This window comes from Phalacrocorax carbo, chromosome 3 (assembly GCF_963921805.1).
Source record: "Phalacrocorax carbo chromosome 3, bPhaCar2.1, whole genome shotgun sequence".
In the NCBI taxonomy this organism is placed as follows: domain Eukaryota; kingdom Metazoa; phylum Chordata; class Aves; order Suliformes; family Phalacrocoracidae; genus Phalacrocorax; species Phalacrocorax carbo.
This window is the reverse complement of record NC_087515.1, coordinates 109,339,446-109,362,727: the sequence shown is the minus strand read 5'-3', so window position 1 is coordinate 109,362,727 and position 23,282 is coordinate 109,339,446. Positions and strand designations below refer to the sequence as shown.

At 38.2% G+C, this 23,282-nt stretch overlaps 1 protein-coding gene across 4 annotated transcripts in view; it reads left to right on the top strand.

Annotated features, from left to right (window-relative positions):
• EIPR1 (EARP complex and GARP complex interacting protein 1) overlaps positions 1–23,282 on the top strand; it is a 147,931-nt gene that overhangs the window by 76,100 nt on the left and 48,549 nt on the right. For 3 of the 4 annotated variants that reach the window (XR_010372336.1, XM_064447985.1, XM_064447986.1), the window contains exons 7-8: positions 2,032–2,199; positions 3,474–3,641. Coding sequence is in view for 3 of the 4 variants with exons in the window: in XM_064447985.1 (XP_064304055.1) it covers positions 2,032–2,199; positions 3,474–3,641 (336 nt within the window). In the remaining variant the exon portion in view is untranslated. Of the gene's footprint in view, positions 1–2,031; positions 2,200–3,473; positions 3,642–14,259; positions 16,541–23,282 lie in introns of those variants that run through there. The other variant, XM_064447984.1, reaches the window with a different exon arrangement.

The window sequence follows — 23,282 nt, the reverse complement described above, 5'->3', positions numbered from 1 at the left end:
ACCAGTTTACAAGTACTGGGCTATGCCAAAGAGCTGTTTGCAGTGTACTTGAAATATATGTGCAAGAATAAGTCTCATCTGCACTGTAACATGTCTAGAATTATGTGAATATTTGATAATGACTTAAAGGTTGGAGCTTAAAGTTAGAACAGTGTAAACTGTGGCAGTGTAAGAAGCAAAAAATGAGGGGGGTGTGTAGTGGAAATCAAGGACAGAAAACTGCTATACCAGCAAAGAATAAGAGAGGAGAGATACTAAAGAAGTAGCTAGAATAATTAGTTCCATGGACTGTGGTTATGATAGCTTTTAAGATCAAGTGAATGATTTTGGACACAGCAAACAAAGAAGGTGGGAGGGAAAGAGGTTAGTGGGAAGAATCCTAGAATGGACTGGGAAGCAATCTTAATCAGAGAAGAGCTTGTGAAGCAGAAGAGGCAGACACTAGGCTGAATGGAGTTAAAGAGAGAATTGTATCAGGAGAATTCAAGACTCCCAAGAATAAGTTCTAAAAATATGGAAGAAAAAGAGCACGAGAGGGTGATGCCAGTAGCTGGAGAAAATTTTCATGTCGTCTGGCCTTAATTTTATGATGTAGGTGGGAAATCCAACGTAGGTGTTATTGCTGTAGGTAGGATGATAGAATGGAAGAAAAGCATACTTGGGAAGGAAAGGGATCAAGTGGTCAGAATAATAGTTAAGCTGGCCTAAAGGCTTTCATGGTAAGCACTACTGAATATACAGTGGACAGTGGTATTTCTTTTTAAGCCCCTACATCTCCATGAACAGTGCAAGAAGTGCAAGAAATAAGTGAAAGGTGCAATAAAGGAGGCAATAAGTGTATTGCTGCAGGCATGCTTGAAAATTAAAAATTTTCCCATAAGGATGTTTCAAGAAATTAAGAGGAAATGCTGAATTTGGTTCCCAGAATGCCTGGCAGAAAGGCATACTTGAGTGATATCCTTAACCTCTCAAACTCTGAGCAGTGTTGAAGTTTGATATCTAGGTGATATCCTCTATCCCGAGTGACTGCCATAGCTGTCAGGATAGGGCTTAGTATAGGCCTGGTATGTGTACTCTCCTGTGGAGCTACTTTGCTTTGTATTAGTAGCTAGGTATTAAAAGCAAGACACTTTTCTATCTGGTCTACAAAGGAGAACATGTATACAGGACAGGAAATACAAAGTTTGGGGCAGTCAATGTTTTCTGAAGAGAAACATATTTCATTTAAAAACAGAAAAATCACAAAGTGTTGACAGATTCTAGTGAAGATTGTAGGAGACTTACATTTAAGCAGAGCTTTGGTAGATGGTAGCTTTGAGAATGGTCATGGGAACAGCTGCAGCCTTTCCATAGAACTGGTAATACAATAACAGAAACAAACAAAAAAACAGCCCAATGTTTAAAAGGCGAGGTACAGACAAACTGATGGAACATGATGTTTTGAATAAGAATGCTAGCTTGTTAGCAGTACTACAAAAGTTTTCTGAGGTGGTCCACATGAGTATGAGTGTAACTGAGTAGTTTAAGGACCACAGGTAAATTAATGATAAATGCCAGAGGTCAAGAAGGTAAGCTCAAAACAGAAAATAATAAAAAGCTGCTGTTCATATCTATTGCCTCCCTTGCATCTCAGCTTTTCGTATAGGGAGAACTAGATGTCATAAATACCAATTTGGTATAATTACTCAGGGGTGGAGAAGCTCTTAGCTGAAAATATTGTGGTTTAGTAGCAGACATTTCATGACAGTTTTTAGAGAGCTGTGCTAGAATCCTCTGGAACTACTGTTTCCATTTAGCTCCAGATGATCGTAACTCAAACAAGGAAAGAGCAAAGCTTCAGTGCAAGCTGAGAAATCTATACAAGTCACTGTTGTTAACAGCTGGGATTTCCCTAAACTGTGCACTAGCAATGGGAACTCTAGGTCTGTGGGTACTAAGGGTATTATGCAAGTTTCCAGGGAAACAGGTTCCTGTCAGTGGAATGTAGTTAGCTTTTTATAGACCATTTAATTTTTTTAATGTGTTTTACAGACAGATATATTGCATAGAAAACGCACATGGACAGCTGGTACGAGACCTAGACTTTAATCCCAATAAACAGTACTACCTGGCTAGCTGTGGAGATGACTGCAAGGTGAAATTCTGGGACACAAGAAATGTCACTGAACCAGTGAAGACGCTAGAGGAGCATTCCCACTGGTAGAACAAATTATCTGCATGCTGTTTTGTGGGTGGATGGCTTATGTAATTTATTCAGCTAATTATTTTACTGTTTTGGAACAATGCGAAATAACTATGTGCTATTGTGAATAATCATTTTTCTGCACGGAGGAAAGGTTTCAACATGTGAATGTTCCTTGTGTGATTGCAAATTAAGAGTTTAGACAACGTTACTCTAATTGGCAAGAAACTGTTTTTAACATTGTTGGGAGATAGGGTACACCTTTGAGAAGTGCAGCACAGAACATGGCTTGAAGGGGCCAGCTGGGACATGGGCATGCCTTCCCAAATTGAGCCTGATCTGCTGCACCTGATGTGCACAAAGTCCCTGAGCTGTTTTGGTTACAACAGCTGCCATCTATCCTTCTGTTGTCAAGTGGTGGAAATGCTCAATAATTCAGCCCTACTTTTTTCATGCTCTTTGCAGCCCTTAAGCCAAAATACGCAAGTGAGTCATTTTATTTTCTGTGATAATATTTAGAGCCCGTATCTACCATTCTGGCCTGTGGCTGGAGCAAGGAGAGAATCTTGTCGGACATTTGCAGACTTCAGTGGTTAAGAAAAGATGAGCAGTTCATATTTTATAAAATCTGGGTTGGAGTAATTCCTGCAAAATAAATCTGGACCCTGAAGCTATTTTGAGGGGAATGAAGATGTGAATTAACAGAAACAGCATTTATACTTCTTTCCAGAAGATTAAAAGAAAAAGAATAAAACAAGAACCATAAGACATTTCTTATTAACTTGATGTGTGATATAAAAATTGAAGAGAAGTAAAATCCTACTTTAGTTTTAGGGTCTATTTTAAACTTTACTATAAGAATGTTGTGAGATTTTTGTTTAACAGGTTATTTCTAATCCGTATTTTGCTTTGGGGAAATTCTTATATTTAGACCTTAAATATTTTTCTGACTTACTGAACAATGAATTGTCATGTACCCTCAAGGAATGATACCACTCAATGGTGTGCTTTGTTTTGGGGATTTTTTTTTTCCACTTATTTGTTGAATTTTAAAGACACCTCATAGGAAACAGGAGACATGGAAGCTTAAAAGCCAAATGAAGATGGCAAAAAACCTGTCTTTGGAATGAGGCATGTCACTTATATGCGCACTTACAATATTTAAGTCAAAGATCAATTTTTAGTGCTGTTTTTTGTTTTGTTTTGTTTTGTGTTGGTTTTTGGTTTTTTTTAAAATCATTTAACATTACCTGTCAAGAATAGCCTCTTCTTTCTGATTTTCATTTTTTAGGGTCTGGAATGTCAGATACAATCATTCTCATGATCAGCTGATCCTTACAGGAAGCAGTGATAGCAGAGTTATCCTGTCTAATATGGTATCAATTTCTTCTGAACCATTTGGGCATATGGTAGATGATGACGAACTGAGTGACCAAGAGGACCAACATCAAGAGGAGAAGTATGAAATTTCCCAAGTTTTATGCAGATGCTCCTAGTTTGTCTTTTCATTGTAATGGTTAACATGCTGGTTTTTTGCTGATTAGGATTTTTATATACAGGCCTTTCACGTAAGTAGTTCCAATTCCTGCTTGATTCTTCTTTACTCAAAGTCTTGGGTGGAATCCACTCTTTGAATCTGATTGGTGCGGTCACTGTGTGCTCACTGGTAGCATGGATATGGTGATGCTGAGGACCAGTCCTAAAATACACTGGATCAGTGAAAAGATTCACGTTAAGGGATCTCTGGATCAAGTCAAGCACACAAAATAATCTGGGTTAAGTAAAAGATGAAAATCAGCTTTTTGCGTTTTCTCTGTGTGTGTTCTAACCTTTAGGAGATGTTAGCAGTCTAATGGTGAGCTTCTGCACAGGTGGAAGACAGGAAGTATGAATACATTAATTTATGTTAATTTTTGTAAATTTCACTCTTAATATTGCTGACTGCTCTAGAAACCAAGAACTCATTGGTTACAAGCAGAACAGAAGTTTGGTTTTGACTCTTTTGGCAGAGAATAACGCGTTACTACAAGCATTTGTAAACACTGTTCCAGTGGGGTGTGTGAGGAATCATGTACGTTGCGTGTGAATTTGGAGGGATGCGATTTTTGATAGTTAACTGAAATGCTGAAATAATAATTTTTCATCCTCCATTTTTGTCTGCTTTCAGCTTTTTCATTGTGCAATATATTATGCTTCTGTACTCTTTAGGAATATATATACACACGCAGGTATATAGGGAGCCCTGTAGATCTAGTGTGGGCTGAGGCTTTCTAATTTTGCCATGAGCTTACATGGTGATCTTCAGCAAACTGTTCTTTACAAAGTGAAGACAATGATACTGAACCTCATGCAAAATATTTTGAGACCAACAGGCTTTAGTCTCTATTTTTCTATTCTTTGCAATTGTAATATCCACGTTCTACACATTTGCACTGAGCAGTTGTTTTGTTATGTTTGTTAATGTATTTTAATACGCAAAGCTGTTTGCAATGAAATAGGCAGATTACCTCCTGAACTGTCTTTTTAAATGAAGAACAGTCAGATGGGGTGACGAACAAGGAAAAAACAAAAAAGATCCCCTGCTTACTCAGCTGTGTTTGCTAGATGCTTCAGTTAAAATTCTGAAGCAAGTTTAGGATAATTCTCTAGCTGCATTTTTAAGGTTGATCTTGCACCTTTATTTTATTAATAGAGGTGGAGTTTTGCTCCAAATAATTTTGACATTTTGGCATCACATAAAGGACTCAAACCTTGTTTTTTAATATTAAATAAGGAAGCTGTCTCATATATAGGAATGGTTAATTTTAAATGTACAAAATGCAAGTGCCTGGAAAATCAACGCATCAAGTTAAGTACCTAGAAAGCTGTTCATGTCAACTGTACATACTTATTTTCTAGAACATAACTAATCTACAGCTTTTCAAGTATGATGTACCTTTTGATTCCTTACCTTTGGCTGGGGATTGCAGTTTATTCTGCTCTGGATGGAAGATAAATAGCATTAATGGAAGTGAGAAAGAGACTACAGTTTCCTGTTTGTATATTGTGGGAATGTATTAATATAAATAACATCGCAAATCAATAGTGTCCTGACAGATGTAGGTTATCTGGAGTTCTGAATTTCTGTTGAGTGTAGACAGTGTAGATTGCGTCATTAAAACACAAGTAATTTTGTCTAGTGTAGGAAGTCTTGAAACCAAGAATTTGCAAAGCAATACAACAAATATAATGCATTTTTTCCTTTGGCTATGGGATGGATGTAAACCACATCATGAATGACCTGTATTGTAATGATGTAAAGCCCTTGCCTGTTCCCAGATACTGCCTTTGCTTTCTAAATATACGCTTTTCATCTGCTAATCTGTTCTCTGTAAAACCTGGGAAAGCACATTAGTTTTTGTAATGTTCACTTGGTACTGTGAGAGTCTTGTTTTGGTTCGCCCCACCCTGCCCCATTATGAGTTGAGTGGGAAGGATGTTTACAAGGTGTCACCAGCTTAGAACTATTGCCAGATGAATGTCTGTTTAGCTCTGAGCACACTAACGAAAAAGGGCGTAACAGCTGTTGGGAATAATTCTTCTTAGGTAACCACTAGTGCAAATTCTTTAGCCTTCAGTACCCCTTTCCCTCCTAGAGATCTCTTTGAAGAGTCTGTTACACCATTCCATGGGTACTGTCTCTTCTATAAAACACAGAGTTTTATTGTATGGTTTGGTTGGGTGTGGGGATTTGTGTGTGGTTTTTTTGCTTGGGTAAGTTCTAGACTTTAAAGAAGGTATTATATTCTCATGGGGTTCATTTTGATCCTGTTTCAGAGGACATCTAGTTTGCTCTTAAATAGCACACAAATCTTGAAAGAGAATATGTCTTTTTTGGGCGTATCTTGAAATACACCAGGAAGAGCAGGTATCTGTACAACTAATATCTCCAGTCATTAACCTTCAGACTGAGTGACCAATCCTCTCAAAAAAAGAATGTTGAAATATCAAGTGGAGAGAAGGAAAAAAGCTCTTTCCTCGTGGGCTACCTATTTTTCATGTTCTGAATAAAACAACTTCTAAAAATACTCCTTGGATGAAATATAAAAATGAAGAGTATGTATCAGTTGTATATTCAAATTCTTTTTTCTACTTCATAAAAATCTCCATATTTTAAAAACATTGACTTGTAATACTATTCTACACAGCTAAGGCTTCTGAGATCTTTAAGACTCATGTTAATTTTTTATATGTTTTTGAGTAAACTTTATTTAATTTCTTGGTTGGAGACAAAACCAAGTAATCACAGAATCACAGGTTGGAAGGGACCTCAGGGATCATCTAGTCCAACCTTTCTAGGAAGAGCACAGTCTAGACAAGATGGCCCAGCACCCTGTCCAGACGACTCTTGAAGGTGTCCAATGTGGCCAAATAAACCACTTCCCTGGGGACATTATTCCAATGGTTGACTGTTCTCATTGTGAAGAAATTTCCCTCTCGTGTCCAGTCAGAATCTCCCCAAGAGCAACTTGTATCCGTTCCCCCTTGTCCTCTCCTTGTTGAACTTCATAAGGTTCTTGTTGGCCCACTCTTCCAGCCTATCCAGATCTTCCCGCAGAGCAGCTCTCCCTTCTGGAGTGTCTACTTCCTTTCATTGTTCAACCATGTAGAACTATACATGAGTCTACCCACTCGTTTATTCTTGCCAGGTTTTCTGTAGTAAATGCCTAGTTTTTAAGGTTCATAACTGAAAAATAATTATTTGGAGTTAACTTTTTAAAGAAAAGAATACAGGTTCACCAAGTAATGAATAGACAACTAAGCAAAAGTTGCTGTATGCTATTCTTACTAAGGAGTTACTCTTTGTTTCTCCTTTGGATGTTTCTCCATGTATGTGTTGACATCTTGGGAGCATATATGCTCCCATCTTGGAGACCAGAACACACTTCCATAAGCAATGTAACTAGGACTATTGCATGAGGATCCATCTCTTGACACAGTCGAGTGACCGTCAGTTCCTCTTAACTGTGGATTCAGGTCAGAGCAACTAGTATCTCTTCCCTACGTTTTAACTGCTATTGTAGTTGTTTCTCTCATCAATCATAAAAATGTAAGAGCAGCCTCCCTGTGTCATATCAAAGGTCTCCTTAGCCTGTATCATGTCTCTGATAGTGGCCAAGAGGGAAGATTATAAAAACAGGAACAGCAGATGATACTTCCCCTGGGTATGCTTCTAGCCCCTGTCTGTTTGCAGCTCAGGGACCTTTACTGCCTTCTGAATAATCTTTGGAGACTTCTGATTCCTCCCTTTAGGGTTTTCTTTTGCCATCAGCCATATTCTTGAGATTGCCTCTTCTTGCTGTGTTTTTGTTTGTTCCCAAACATGCTAGCTGTGCATGCATTGCCTTTGTGAAATGTATCTCAGAGAAATATGCCAACTGCATTTGTTTTCTTGCACTGAATAAGGAAAGGCTTCAGTGATTTCTGTTTGGTAAGCCCAAAGCCTCTGTTGAAAGTAGGTAGTCTAAGAAGAGGATTGAGCTGTCCACAGAGAGGAATTATAGGCATGCAGCCAGAGGAGACCAATGGTGTATTATGGTCAAGTCCCTGGTCTGGATAACTTAATGCACAGTTCAAATATGGCAAAAAATGAGCTGAGAAATGGGAAATGGAATGCTGTACTCATAGCTTAATTTCTAGCACTTTGATCCAGAGGTAGAAAAAAAGGGGGGGGGGGGGGGAAGAAAACACAACAGATGAGGTAAGTATTTGAGGTGCATTTAACTTTCCCTAAAGCAAAGCTGTATAAGAACATAGGGAGTGCTTTGAATGCCTGAGTTTGAAAAAAATGTTTAAAACATAGGGTCATTTCACATCTATGATGCAACCATTCAAGGCAGGCTTTTTCTTGGCATCTTTCTTTAATGGTTTTGCATTCTGGTGTTGCAAGGACTTCCTCCCTGTAACACTGACTGAGCTTCACTTAATTCCAAAGCTCCTGAAGATGCTTGGAAGTTCCCTTTTAGACATCTGTAGAGCATTGAGAACTGTCTTCCTCCAAAGGAAGCTGGTGATTATGTTATATCCTTTCTTCATTCTTTGGTCATCTAAAGTCCTTATATTAGTGAGTGAGTCCATATTTGGTTGTATTAAAGCAGTCTGACAGTCATTTTGATTCAACATTGCTATTTCTAACAATAAACAAAAATACCAGGTTCTTGCCAACTTAGTGTGACCATTTTTATTCACCAACCAGGATTCCTTTTCTTTAGTTACTGCATTACATTTATTTGCCCTGTTCATTTGAATTTTAAACTCTGAACACCTCTGTTTGGCATGCTGATGATACACAGCACGCGAAGACCATCTGCCACCTTAGGGACACCAACAGCAAGGTAAATACTGCATCTACAGCAGTGTTCTTCATGACTTCTATGGCCAGTACTTTTTTGACGAGGCTCAACTGATAAGGGAGGACTTGATTTTTAAGAGAAAAAGTCTCTTCTGTATCCATACCAATGAAAAGATTTATATGGTCAATAGCATTTTGACCTTATGTGTTAGTCCTGAAAAGGAAGCCATCTTTAAAGTTTAGTTTTGCAGAAGGAGCTACCTGTTCTCTTTGGGGTTTACAGGCTTAAGATGTCTGCTGTGTTTTCACTGGCAGAACTGATTACTAAGGTCAGTATGCTGCCTTCTCCCTTATGCTACATTTTTTTTGACAATATGGTCTTCTAAGCTTATCCTTATATTTGTTATTTGTTGACAATTCTACTGGAAATTCACATTAGGAAATGCATTTTGTAGTGTTTTTTGTGAAGCCTTATGTTTCTATCTTTTTCACCAAAGGTGTTAGCCACGCTGTCCTTTAGTACAAACAGAACAAGATCTCACCATTTTGCATTTAAAGCTGCAAGATATAAAGGATTTGTCCTTCCAGTAGAGTATCTCACTGAGATAGTGACGTTTTAAATGAGACTTTAAGTGTAGGAATATCTTCAGCAATCGGAATGGACCAGAGACAAAATAGTGGTTAGCCTCTCTGTAGGAAAAGATTTCCTTCAAAATTCCGTCTGTAGGAGGTTGTGGTTTCTCCTTTTTGTGATAAAGTGTGGTTTGGAGCCTTTTGAATGGTAAATAATGTGGTTTCATGATAATACATACGAACTCTGATCTAACATAACACCCTTGTATATATATCCGTGGCTTCAGGAGAGTGAATTGTCAGCATTGATATTTTGAAAAGTATTTGCCAAACACTCATGATAAGCCAGGCTTTCAGGGTATTTTCACACAGCTGCCAATAGTGTTAATTTTGATATTTTGCTTGTGGTATTTATGTCTTGGAGAAATCTAGAAATCATAGGATTATACTGTGGAATCAACCAAGAGACTCAATTAATTAAAACAGCTTAAATAGTTTCTGTTTTGGGGAACGCCAGTGTTCAGGACATTACTTGGTTGGATGTATAAGAAGCTGGGCCAAACCTCATGCAGCAGCACTTTCCAATTCCTAGACTATTTTGCTTTAAAAATGTGGTTTTTTCCGTACTACTTCTTTATATAACTTTCACTAGTAGATATACCTTCCTAAAGTTATTTTTTGTTTTAGGACAGCTATGAAACCTGTTATATTCAAATAGGTATATCTTGTTTTTAAAGATGCCATTTTCATCTAGAAGCAGTTCAGAAGGCTGGTTTTGAGTAAAAAAAAAAAAAAGTGATAATGCTCACAATAGTATGAATGGTCAACTACTATATATAAAAATTGTGTTCCAGTATAAGCATCCTTGAGTTCTGTCTGTCTTAACAGGGTGAATAAGGAAGTAGTCTGTTGTCTAAGCTTAGCAGAAACAAAACCTTACAGTTGCTAAGTTTTCTCCTACAGCTACAGGGAAAGGGCATCCATGGGCCTTGTTCTAGAATCCAACGGCATGCTTTTCAAGATTCATTTTGGATGCTGCCATACATGTTGCTGCTCTGTTGAATCACATCTGTTTCATAGTAATTTTTAGATAAAAGAGGATTTAATTTTGACTGTGATACGGAATTAATGATTTTTGGTGACTCTGAAAAATGTATTTTATTGAACGTTGTGGTGACAAAACAGAATCGCAAGCACTGCAAACTTAAGTGGTTGTTAGCATGAGAAGTAATTGGAAATAACAGCTCTCTACATGAAAACAATTATCCAAGGCTTAACAGGCTTCTCTCTCAAGTCTGTAACACAATTAACCTCAAAGTTATCTAGTAAAACGAAAGCTCATTTCCTTTCATAGGAAAAGCTGGTAGAGGTCTTGCTGTGTGAATAAGGCTACAAAGAGAAAGCAGTCCAGTTTCATCTCTGTGTGGCACAGGTCTTAAATTTATGCAGGATGTAGGTAGAGATTACATATTTCTTACTCAGAGTTCTTGATGGCATAAGTCAGTTGATGCAATGCAAGAATATCTATAAGGAGAGAAAAAGGTATTTTAGTCTGGCCAGAAAAAGTCTTTAAAACAGTACAGGAAAATGAGAAACGAAAGGAAAGGGGCAGGGAGATTTAAGACAAGGAAGAAAATAGCTTACCAAGCTTGCGGGGCATAACAAGTGTTTACCAAGTATGCTTATCAAATATAGTCTAGTCAGACTGCTCTATCAAGGGATCAATAGGCCAAGCAGCTGCATCTGTGGTACACTAAACTAGCTATAGCATAACAACTTCATTTCTACACCCATATTTGCAGCCTTCCTATAAAAACAGAAGTCTCTGTGTTTTGGCAACAGTCTGAATTATACATATTAAAGTAGCATAGAAGAAAGTTTACTTCATAGCTACCTCTGTACAGGTACTCATCCTGTTTCTGAACTTCTCTAACCAGGAAGAAATTTAAGGTCCTGAACTCTTCTCTCTGTTCCAAAACCTGCCAAAGATCTGCTGACTTTATCCCAATATCCAGTCCATTTGAATGCCCTCCTCTTCCCTGCCTGGTGTTATGCACCTAACCTAAGGCAGCAAGTACCTTGGGCATTGTCATCAGGAGTTGATAACTATCAAGTGGAAAGTTTCTGAGATAAGAATAATGCACATGAAAGTACTATAATATTCATTTAATCATTGCTAAATTATGAATAGAAAATTAAAAAAAATACACTTATCAGTGCTATGATATGTTAGGCTCTGAAAATACCTATTGTATGTTAAGGAGAAATAAAATTGTAGCAACTGATAAAAATAGAAGGATAATTAAAATACCTAAATAGGCAAAACTATCTTAAGACAAATATAAGTTGTTTCGTATGTGTTCCACTAGTATGTGCTGTGACCAAAATAATTTTTTTTGTAGACTGTTTTTAATATATATATAGTTAAAAGGTGTTTGCTTAAACAAATGTCAGTGTTACAGCTGTTGAGTCTATAACTTCTTGCATTAACCAAATAATGTTTAGTATCTGTGGAGTTAGAAGGGTCTGAGCTGATTCTTTAATAAATAAATATGTGTAAAAGCTGTATAGAAACTCATTGAGAGTAAATAGATTGAGTGGGACTCAGAAACTGAACAATTTTAAATATCCTAGATTTATATAGATGCAAAAATAGTATCCTCAGCCTGTTCTTGGATTACCAAAAAAAGTACACACATAGCTAAAATGCAGAGAAATCTGAGGTGTTTTCTTGGAAATCTGTCTCCCCTCAACAGGAACCTCTTGGAAAAAACCCACCGCAAGTAACCTTGCTCTTCCTGTTTTTTAAAATTATTTTAAATAGGCTGTCACATACATGAAATAAATTCTGCTCTTTATTCCACTAGCAGAATCCTGGGCTCATCACCCATTGTGTAATTCAAAGGTTAATCTGTGTTCATTCATAGTATTTGCAAAGGGTGCTTATGGACAGTTTATTCTCAATTTGTATTGTTCCCGAGACACATGTCATTCTGAGATGATTTTTTTTTTGTCCTGATGATCTTCCATAAGGATTTTCTGAGATTCTCAATAACTCGCTCAAGGCTATGCTGTTCTTATCCACAAGTAGTCTATACATAATGTTATCATGCATCTATGCTATTTAAAACACAAAAAACACCAAAATCTGAACTAGTGTGGCCTGAAGAACAACATGAAATAGCATGCTTTCTTTTTCAGGGATGGCACAAAATTACTTTCATACCCAAGAAGAAATTCACTGTCTAGACAATAATAAAAGATAGTTAAAAATTGTAGTTACAAGTGGAAATGCCAAGCAGAAGTTCATCTACAGGCTTCTTTCCTGAACACTTATTCCCCTATGACTTCTTTAAATTAAATTAGATGAACTACGTTATTTAAATGAAACACTGAAACAACTCTGAGCTTACAGAAAATAGTATAATCTTAGAAGCTTATTTGTCCTTGTTTATCCAACCTTTGGTTAACTGAGATTTCTGGTTAACTGAAAGTCGGTCGTGTCCCCTGACAGCCATGTGCACCGTGCATTACTCCCCTGCTTATCCGGAGAGACGTTTGAATCCTTCAGAATAATGGAGTTGTGGGTAAGTGGGTGAGCACCGCATGAAGCACATTGCCGTCTGGGGACATGACCAACTTTCACTTAACCAGGCATGTCAGTTAACAGGAAGTTATAAAAACACATTGCAGGAGATGAAGTGTCTGTGTGCGTCTGTTTATTAGCTCTCTGCTGTTAGATGGCTTGAATCAATGTACATATTCAAGAGAAATGCAAAACGAGCCTGCTCGTTGCAGTTAACCAGGGGCTGTGTGTTATTTGTGCTATGACCTTTTTTTGTTAGTTGACCATAAGCATAGCATAAGTAAATGATAAAAGTCCTTGAAACTAAATATCTGAAGCTGTTCTGCAATATCCGACTGCTTTCGGTTTATTCATTAAATTCAATTGAATTTTAATTGCAGTGTTAGATTCACAGCTGTTTAGGCTGGCTAGGTGGAACAGCATATCCAGCCATGTACGCTTTGTGATCGTAGAGACGCATGCTTTCAGAGAGCAGCGGTAAGGGACAAAGACGGCCAATAGCAAGACTTAATTTCTGTAGTAGCAGCATCTGTTTAAATGATTGAGTGTCATTCACAAGGCTCTTTGGCTTTGCTTTCGGTTAGGAGGATTGCAGCTGTAATACAAGGCTGTTTCTGGGAGGCAGGGGGATGCTTCTGAAAAGCTGACTGATTTCTGTCAGACAGAGGTGATCCTCTGTGGGTGAAGGAGCAATAAGGTCATCCTCTGAAAACTCACCTACCCTGTAGGTACAGAATAATGTGCTCTGATTTTGCTGTGAGAGGAGGGATTGGCTCTGTGTGGAGAGGGAAGAAGGGCTGTTCTCAGCTATCAGAGCACAATCAATGACTCTTGGACTTCAGAGAATTGCCTGAATCTGTTCTTAAATATTTGCAATGCAAGAGAATGTTTGCCTCTCATGATGTAGATGACCAGGAGCTTGGGCATTGCAGTGAGAGGTGAGGTAATAATAGATGAATATCAGGTGTTGTTATAACTCTAGGAATGGGTGATAAAAATTAAATTGTTCAGAGTGCTGCCTCTATCTCCCTTCCATTACCCTGGAGAGAATGGGTCCAGGATGGCAGCACAGGAGAGACTGTGATATTAAGGACTGCAACTTCTTACCTACCTACTCAACTCTAATAAGATTATATATTATTGTACGAAATTAAATTAACAACAAAGGGGAAAGGAAGGGATGGAGCATGGTGAGAGAAAAGATGTTGATAAAAATGTGTGTTTAAGTGCATCTAGATCATACCCTGTAGTTTAACTTGCTTTAGAGAGAGAGATGGTTAGTGTAGGTTCCAAGAGACTTGAAAATGTACTGAAGTTCAGAATTACAGGTACTTTGTCCCTGCAAATGGGGTCTTCAACGCTAACTTGACTCTGCTGTGATATCTATAACATAGGTACGTGCAGATGTCCAGTATAAAATATTTTCTTAGCGCCTACTACTGCATTTTTGTACTTTGAATGGGAGGTTTCGTGACCTGTATAGTACATCACTATCATTAGACGTTAGAGACACTTAATATTGCCTTTTAAATCAAGTGTGTTCGCAGATCCTTACTATTTTTTTTCTTCTTCTTTCTTCAATTTTAGGATTAAAGAGCCCCTTCAGGACAGTGTAATAGCTACCTATGAAGAACATGAAGATAGTGTATATGCAGTTGAATGGTCCTCAGCAGACCCGTGGCTATTTGCCTCTTTAAGTTATGATGGGAGACTCGTTATTAACAGGGTTCCCAGAGCTCTTAAGTATCACATACTGTTATAATTTGTTTGGATTATAGTGGAGTTGTTATCTTGATGTACACAATTGGTAGGTATTGTTTAGGTTTTTTCAGGATCTATTAAGTATAAATGTTAAAATTTTGTTAAGAATATCTGTACTAATGTAGTCACTTTTAATTTGTCTTTTGCATTTGCCTTGGAAAACTATGATGCATTTTCTGAAGGCTGTGCTAGTTAGACTGTTTGTTTGGTTTTGGGGTGTTTTTTGTTTTTTTTGAGGGGCCAATCACTTTGAATTATACAGTGTCTGGAGATATTGGGTACTTCCCATCCTATTGCTTTATTTTTTCAGTTTTTTGCAAATATAGTGGATTACAGAGGTGTTATTTTGCTGATATAAAACTGGACAATGTAAGGTGCATGCAGCAGAAGTGATCTACTCGTTTACAAGAACAATATTTTATCTTTCTCATATAAGCAGCCTTCTGCTCTTACCCTAGGGCCAGGGACACATTCTGCTAACTATTCTGATCATTCTTCAGTGTTTATAGATACAGCTGAGAATGGTCTTAAAAGGCTTTCTTAATTCAGTGTAATATTTTAAACAGTTTTTCTCCCATTTTGCATATCCTAAGAAGAAAAGTTAATCGTGAAGGTGAAACCTTTGAAATATATTTTTCATTTAAGCCTTATGGTAGTATCAATAAAGTACCAACCTTTAATTTGCAAACTAAATGCAATTTTGAGGTATGTGTTATTGGAAACAATATTAGTCTTTCCTGAAATCTCTTATATTCTCATGTAATGTATTATCTCGCATGTTTATAGAACTTAGGTGTGCTGTAGTATATTTCGAGGGTCTCTGGAGCAATGCCTTTATTTATCTGAAAAATCTCTTTAATATTTCTAAGTAGCCTCTCTTTTTTTTAATCCTTTTGGCTCTCTGCCATTGTGCAGTACACTGACAGGATGCAGCAGGCTTTCAACTAAGCATAAAACATCCTTTGCTATATCCTACTCTGCAATACCTGACCTAGGCATTGGTGACTCTTTTGTTACAAATGCTGAAAACCGGCAGATGCTGCCCTGCAGGAGAACACACAGAAAACTTGAGATGTAGGTGGAAAGCATGGTGAAACATGCCTGTATGTACTGACACCTGCCTTCCCCTTGTCGTTATGAAATTTCAGCTGCTGTTCTTTGTGCACTCAGACCAAGCAGAGCAGTAATTACTCCCTGTTGCCTTTTCATCGCTATTCTTTCCCATGAACTTCAGAACCTGGGTGTGTGCGATGGTGTTGGTTGTGGTGGTATCGTGTAAGACCACTCTGAAGAAATGGCATGAACATGGGATGGGAAGATCAATGCCAGCCTCTTCCCGTGATTCCTCCTGTTGCTACGGCAACTGTTGGTGTTAGGGTTGAGGGACAGCCTGCTGCTCACCTCTGCTTGTCCTTACCCACTCTTGGATCGAAACATGTCCAAATGTGATTTGTTGTGTATACACAGCTGCTTCTGTGAGAACACGCTTTGAGAGTGTGACTGAATGCTATAGGCCAAAACATCCAGAAAAAATGAAAGTTGCGTTCTATTTCTGGGTTTCTTAACGAGCTTGTTTGGGAGAATTCATAGGAGTGAAGTAATCTAATTAAATTATCTGTAGGATTGTTGTATTTGTGTTACGATGCTGCGTGTCTGCTCCAGAGTGAATGCTTCATTGGAAGTTCTGGTGGTCTGATTTTCTGCATTAAGATTTTAAACTTGTACTATTTCAAATTGTCTCAATCTGTATTAGGCATGAGCTATTCGCCTGCATACTGTAAGAAAAATTACATATCCAAATCAGTAGTGCTTCAGTTGTCTGAATATCAAAATCCTTGGTTAGGCTGCAGCCTTATATGTGGAGCTTTCAGTCTTTAGACACAAAACCTTGTGGATCCCCCACCCCGCTCCACCACCAAAAAAACCCTGCAGTGTATCTTTAGTATGCAGCAGATCTCTTTAAAACTTTCTTCACATTAGCAATAAAGGTCTAATGAAATTTTATTGTCTGTTAATGTACGTGGCTTGCAGTTGAAGGGGATGGGAAACTACATACATGGAATTTGATTTTTAACATGTAATAAATGCGGGATAGATTTCAGACTAATTTTGATGTGCTTGTATTTCCTTCAATTTGTAAGCTTATACAAGCTGGAAAGCTCTGTAAACAAACAATATCAAGAAATATTTTCTTTGTTTTAGTTCTGTTAAATGTGTAGAATATCACTTAATAGGGGAGAAGAGAGGGAATGAACACTGGGAAGGAAGGGAGTAGCAGGTTGAATTTGAATGAAATATGTTACAATAGAATCAAGAGAGCAGGAAGGGTCAAGTTTTAATCATTTTCAGCTGTCTGTAAAGCAGGATCTGAGCTACGTGTACAGCACTGGCAGCAATATGGAAATGACCTTCAGAAAGGGAAGGCTTTTGACCAGGTTTCATCCCAGGCTGTTAGAGAAAGCAAGCTGCTGTAGGATAAAAGGAAGGGTTCAAAGATGGTTAAATAACTGATTAAAGGATAGGAAATAGGAAGCAGGAATAAATCCTCACATTTCATGGCAAAAAGAAATAACCAATGAAGCCTTGCAAGGATCTGTACCTAGGCCTATGCTTTACAATGTACTCATGACCTTTTTGGAAAAAAGGCTGCATAGAAATATGGCAAAGTTTGCAGATGCTATTCAGAGTAGTAAAGATGACTGACTGAAGAATTATGGAAGGGCCTTACCTCACAGAGTAGCTGGATGATAAAATGGTAGATGAAATTCAGTACAGGAAATGTAAAGTAACAGATATGGGAGAAAACAGCCATTTTACATAACTACTGGGGACAACCAGTGTATGGCTATTACTACTTGGAAGCAAGATCTTAGGGTTTTAATAGATCTTGAAAAATGTCAGCTTAACAGAGGTTAAAATTTTAATTAAAACGTTGGGAATTACTAGAAAGCATATAGAGAAGTAATTAAAGTACTGTTAATCCATTAAATAATAGATCTTTGTAAATCTGTAGTGTATGTGCATCTTGAATGCTGTGTGTAGTTCTGGTTTCTTCCATCTGAAACCCAAGGTAGTAAAACTGGGAAAGATATTTAGAGGAGGGTGACAGGAATGATGAATAGCATGCAACACCTGTATGAGGATAACTAAATAGACTGAAAGGCAGATGGTTGAGAGGGAATGATAAAAGTCCATAAAATCACAAGTGGCAGAGGGGGAGGGGATGAATAGGGAGTGATTGTTCACTGTCTCTCCTGGTACCAGAACTAGAGGTTATTAAATGGAATCTGCAGGTGGTAGCTCAAAGCATACAAAACGAAGTGGTCTCCACAGATGTGCAGGTGAGCTTATGGCACTCCTTTTTAATAACCCCTTCCCCCTGGGAGGGGAGGAGCCCTAAACCCAAACCAAACCATCAAAGAAACAAACAAACAAACAAATCTCATTAATGTTAAAGCTTACATGACTTGAAAGTAACTGAACGAGTACTTGAAAGGTGAATCCATTAAAAGCTGCTAAATATAAAGGCAGCATCTCTGGCTTAGAAAATCCCTTTGAACCATGAGTTGCTGGACATGACCAAATAGTACTGGAAGAGAATCCCTGTGTGCTTGTCCGGTCTCTATGTACCTTCCTGGACAGGTGTTATTTGCCAGTAAAGGCAGAAAATAGAAGTTAAAAATAATACCTTATTCTCTAAAGCATTGTCTCTAGTGCTGAGGCCGCACATTGCTCCTGCACGTTTATCTCAAAACTGTTTACTTTGGTCGTAGGTTGTTTTAGGGGATTTCAGAAAACATTCGTGTGTCAGATGGTTTTCTTACAGAATCTGAATGTTATTTCGGGAAACTACCTTCTTGCAAAACACTCCTTGGCAGTAAGACTGTGGACGCAAGCCGAGTTCTATACAGCAAGAAGTCCATCACTGCTTCAGAAAGTCAAATCGTGGTCTGACTGATCTCACAGCACTAGGTTGTTGCAATGTCTCACAGAGGGTGCTGTTTATACAGTCACATGTTGAATTGGTAAGCGCATAGCTGTTGTGTTTTCAAACAAACATCTATGGTTTTTCTTTCTTTGCAGACTGTGTCCAAGTAAGAAGCTTTAATAGGCTTTGGTTTTGAAAAAGTGAATCATGGTTTTCCTTAAAAATGTCAGATTGTCAATGTTGCCATGTAAAATCTTGTTTTATTCCAGATTTGGTGCTGAAAATCTTTTCTTTGTCACTGATCTAATATATGTGTCTGGTATGGAATTACAAAAATGTTTGAGATGTATTTTTATTCCACAGAAAGTGAATTATTGAAGGAGAAAGAAATTGATAATATTTTTAAAAACCTCTTGAGCGCCATCTAAATGAAACTGACCAAAGTCAGTACAAGTCTTGGCCATTTAATGAGAAGCTTGAAATAACAATTTGTTACACTTGAACTAAAAGTGGTGCTAACTTTAAACAACCAACCAAACACCACCAAACAGCAAAAAGCAAAACACCGTAGTACTGAACTGGACTTTGCCTGTGGTGTCAGCACTAAACTGAAGCCCATGAAGTTAATGAACTGATCGTCAACACTAGAACTAATGCAGAACATGTATTGGATGACATGGGTAGACCTGACCTTTGCTCCGGACCAATTTTCCTTACCTTGTACCTTTTCATTTCACAAAGGTGAGTGGAAATAAGAAGCTATACAATCTGGATTATGCTCAACACTAAAGTTAGTTGAAAACAGTGCTTTGTAAAGAATTAAGCTTCCTGACCATTGTATTTTCCAACTGACAACAGAAAGCATTAATTCTATATTTGCCTCTTCATTCATAATTCCCAAATCTTAGAGCCTGGTACTTCTTGCAGTATTTGAGACTGACATTCTGCATCTTGTTTGAGATGGCCTTCAACAGTATCGCCTGGACTATAGTCTGCCTTGGTAAGACACCACGAGGTAGATATGCCTTTGACATAACTGAAACAGTGAAAAGTAGGTAACAATAACTGTTAAGATCAGTATTTGGATGCAAGCTTATAATGCTATAGAGCTGCTATTTGGCTTCACAGAGGGTGCTGAGGGTTTTTTTGGGAGTTTTGTTTTTTGGGTTTGGGTTGGTTTTGTTTGTGGTTTTTGGGGGTGGTTTTTTGTTGTTGGGGGTTTTTTTTTTAGTTTTTTTTCTTTTTCTAGGGGACACGAAGAAAAGGTTTAAAACTTTGTTGTGGAGCCTGTGGCATGAATGCCATTCTGAGGCTGCAGAAAGCCTATGATTTCTGGAATAGCAAGTGAAGTGACTGAGAGAAAAGTGCAAATCAGTTTTTAGAGAAGCCTGGCCTTCCCATAAAGAGAGCTGCTGGGTGCGAAGCCATGGATACTCTCCAGAACAATTTGCACATTGCTCCTGCTCATTCCACCTGCCACTTTGGTCGGTGAGAAACTAGTGAAGTGAGAAGAAAATGACACACAGAGGTTTGGGAAAAAAAAGACAAAAGAGAAGGAAAAAGTAAAAGGAAGACTGACAAATACAATGTGAAAGTTGAATTGAAAAAAAAAGATCAGGAAAAGATGAGTTTGGAATACATAAGAAAGAAGAAATTGACAGTAAATGAAGTACAGAGAAAGATACAGGGATAAGGAGTAAAAAAAATGGAGAAGAATTTTTGTTTGCTTGTTTTAGCTATGATGCTGAAGGTTCTTAAAATCTTCCATGTTACTCTCCCTGCATTAACTGATTTAAGTGCTAGATAATTGCTAGCACCATTTTAGTTCTGGTATTGGAGGTGGCTCATGCAGGGTAGTTGCTGTCAAGTTTGGCATAAAGAAACATGTTCTTGTTGATCCATAGGTTATTAGTCAGTAGCTGGTCATTATTCTTTTTGAGAGATCAGGTTGCAACTGCAACTTGTGAGCAGTTGTAGTCCGTTTCAGTGCAAAGTTATCAGCCTGGGTAATCGGCCTGAGGGAGCAGTACCCTGAGGGGCACGAAGAAAATTTCGAGTGGGGTGTTTTTTGAGTCACACTAGGTAGATCTGCAAAAGCATCTGTAGATGACCGACACTGTTTATCCCCATTTATGACTCCAGAGGAAGGTCCTAGTGAGAACAACTCAAGATACTGAATGTGATTAATAAAATATGTGAGGCACATCCTCCCTTCCACACTGACTTAACTTATAGCAAAAGAATTTTGAGGTGTTCTTGAGAAAATCCCCCCTCTTTTGATGCAACAGCTTTTGGTGCTACAGCAGCCCCAACTTCATAAAGGGGTTCTAGTGCTCCAGCACAGGAGATAGCTTTGGGGAGAAAGAGATGAATGAGTCTTACTAAATCCAGGAGCCAAGCTCCCTGTGAGGAGATGCATGGCAAATACATGGGTTGCTGTTGCCCTGGAGCTATAGCAACAGCTGCCAAGCAGCTGGGCTGAGCAGGGAGGACCTCTAATATACCTTCTCAGCAAATTGTCCATTTATTCTGATGCTGTCCCGAGTTCAGGATTTTGGCAGGAGGAACTATGGAAAAGCTTTTAAACAGAGTGAATTTAGAAGAGTATGGAAAACCTTGGAAAACCCAAAGATACTACATACTAATCAGCAAGTCTAGATGAGCTGAATCCTGGGGTGGTAATAGACTTGGCAGAGAAATTCTCTGAACCACTGCCAGTTTCTAAAAATTTGCAGAGAACTGAGAAGACAAGAAAGACTGGAAAATTACAGAAATGGTATTGATAATTGGAGCTATGTGCAACAGCAGTGCACAGAGTTGGATAAGGGAACCATGCTCCAGAGTGAAGAAGTTTTAGCCAAATTACGAACGGTTTATTTGTCTGGGTTTTGGGTTGTTTTTGTTTTTTTTTTTTACTTAGGGTTTTTTTTCTTATTAACACTATTCAAAATACTAGCAACTATCAGAAATTGTGTGGTAGCATCCATGCACACAAAGTGTGGATTATCCATTGTGTTACACAGAATAGCCAGAATTATAATCCGGACGTTTGTATGATTTCCCTTACACCTCTCTGTTTTCCAAAGAGGATGGGTGGAACGTAGTATATGATGGTAAACTTAACTTGTCTTTAAACACACATAAAAAAACCCCAACCAACCCAAACTAACATATTCTCTTAGTTTCTTATAACAGGAAAGAGTTTCTGCCGAATTAAGGCATGAACCATCCTTTGACTCTGTGCCTGGAAATTGGGGCAGGGGGAAGAATACCTGGACCTTGACTTTGCAGAGATTGTGAACAGAATGATCTGTTTTCCGTCATGCAGCTGATGGGGTAAACACTCACTTGCGTGCTTTCAGCCATGTCTCAGTATACACATACCAGTATTTTAATTAGAGGTTACTTATCTAAAACGGCTTTCAAAAAAAGATTATGCTACTCAGGATAGTGATATACTAGTACAGAAAGGAAGGCATCTCCTTAAAATTAAGAATGTTTCCTTATCCTTAGGAGATTCACTGTGTAACACATTAGCAACTACAAAAGAGTTAGGCTTGGGTGCATACATGTCTACTGATAGCAGCTGGTAGGTAGATGGAGCCATAGATACTTTGATGCTGTTGCTTTTTTTTCTGTAAGTCAATCTGGGTAAAATGAGAGAAATCTAGTAGATATATTATTATTGGAAAGTCTGTTAGGAAAACCACAAATGAAAGCTTCATCACAATGGGAGCTGTTTAATCCTTCGCAAAGCAAATACCAGAGAGCTTCAACAACTGTTCTGACCCTCCTGTCAGATGTGAGTGACAGTTACTTGGATTCAGTTTCCTAGATAGATGCATATTTCTGATCTGCATTTTAATAATCTATTTTCAGTGTTAATGCTGTTTGAATATCTTCAATTTATTGTTTGAGTGACTTGGATAAACGCTGTGCAATTTTCTGTTGCAGTTCATAGGCACTTGTTGTAAGATGGGAAAAAAGCTGCTTTTGATTTTAAGTCTCTTCATGCCACTGTATTGGGAGGTGTTCCTGTGTCCTATACCTCAAGGCTCAAATCATTATTTAAATTCTACAAGTTTTGGCCTGGTCAGTGCTGAGGGCTGAGAACAACTGTGGATGAAGGCTGAGTGTGACTAACGTGTTCCTATTCATCAGAGAACAGAGTCAGCTGGAGAGAATGAGGGAGTAATTGTTGCAGTGCTCCCTCCCTCGCTGCTTGTGCAGAAAGACATAGGCTGCGGGGAGGAAGCTACCTGAGGTTATTAAGATTAATACTGCTAGAAATTCCAATCAACTCACACAAGGCTGCTCCTCAAGGCTGTCAGATGCCTACTGCTTTCTCTGACTCAGGCGGGAACACATCAATTTCGAATTTCCCAACAGAGATTGCTATGATTTATGAGTTTAGGAGGCTGATAAATATGGTTAGTTGAAGTGTTCATGAAATAATTGAATCAGAATAATTCCAGTCAGCTGCGCTCAATTTATTTTCTCAGATAACCACAGGAGGGTGCAATTTTGGATTGGGAGCTTCATCTCAAGGATTCCTATCACAGGAAAGATATTGTGGAACCTAGAATAAGAGCAACTTAATTTTGCTCCCAGGCCTGTATGACAGCCTTATGAGCCGACTTAAGACCCCTCAGAACTGGAGAGTAAATGCCTCAAGCTCTTCTGGTATTGCCCATGACAGAGGCTGAGTCAGTTCTGGTTTATGCGTTGTGGGTTAATGTTTGCTGGGAAGGATAATGACAGATCTACTATTCAGTGTTTGAAAGCCACTTTACTGTTTGGTTGTGGGGGGTGTTACTTACATTTGTTTGTAGCAAATTATTTTTATATGACAAGTTTTAGGAATGTTTCACTTCTGGGTTTTGTGAATTTTTCTGGAGTGGTGATCAGCATCAATTCTGTC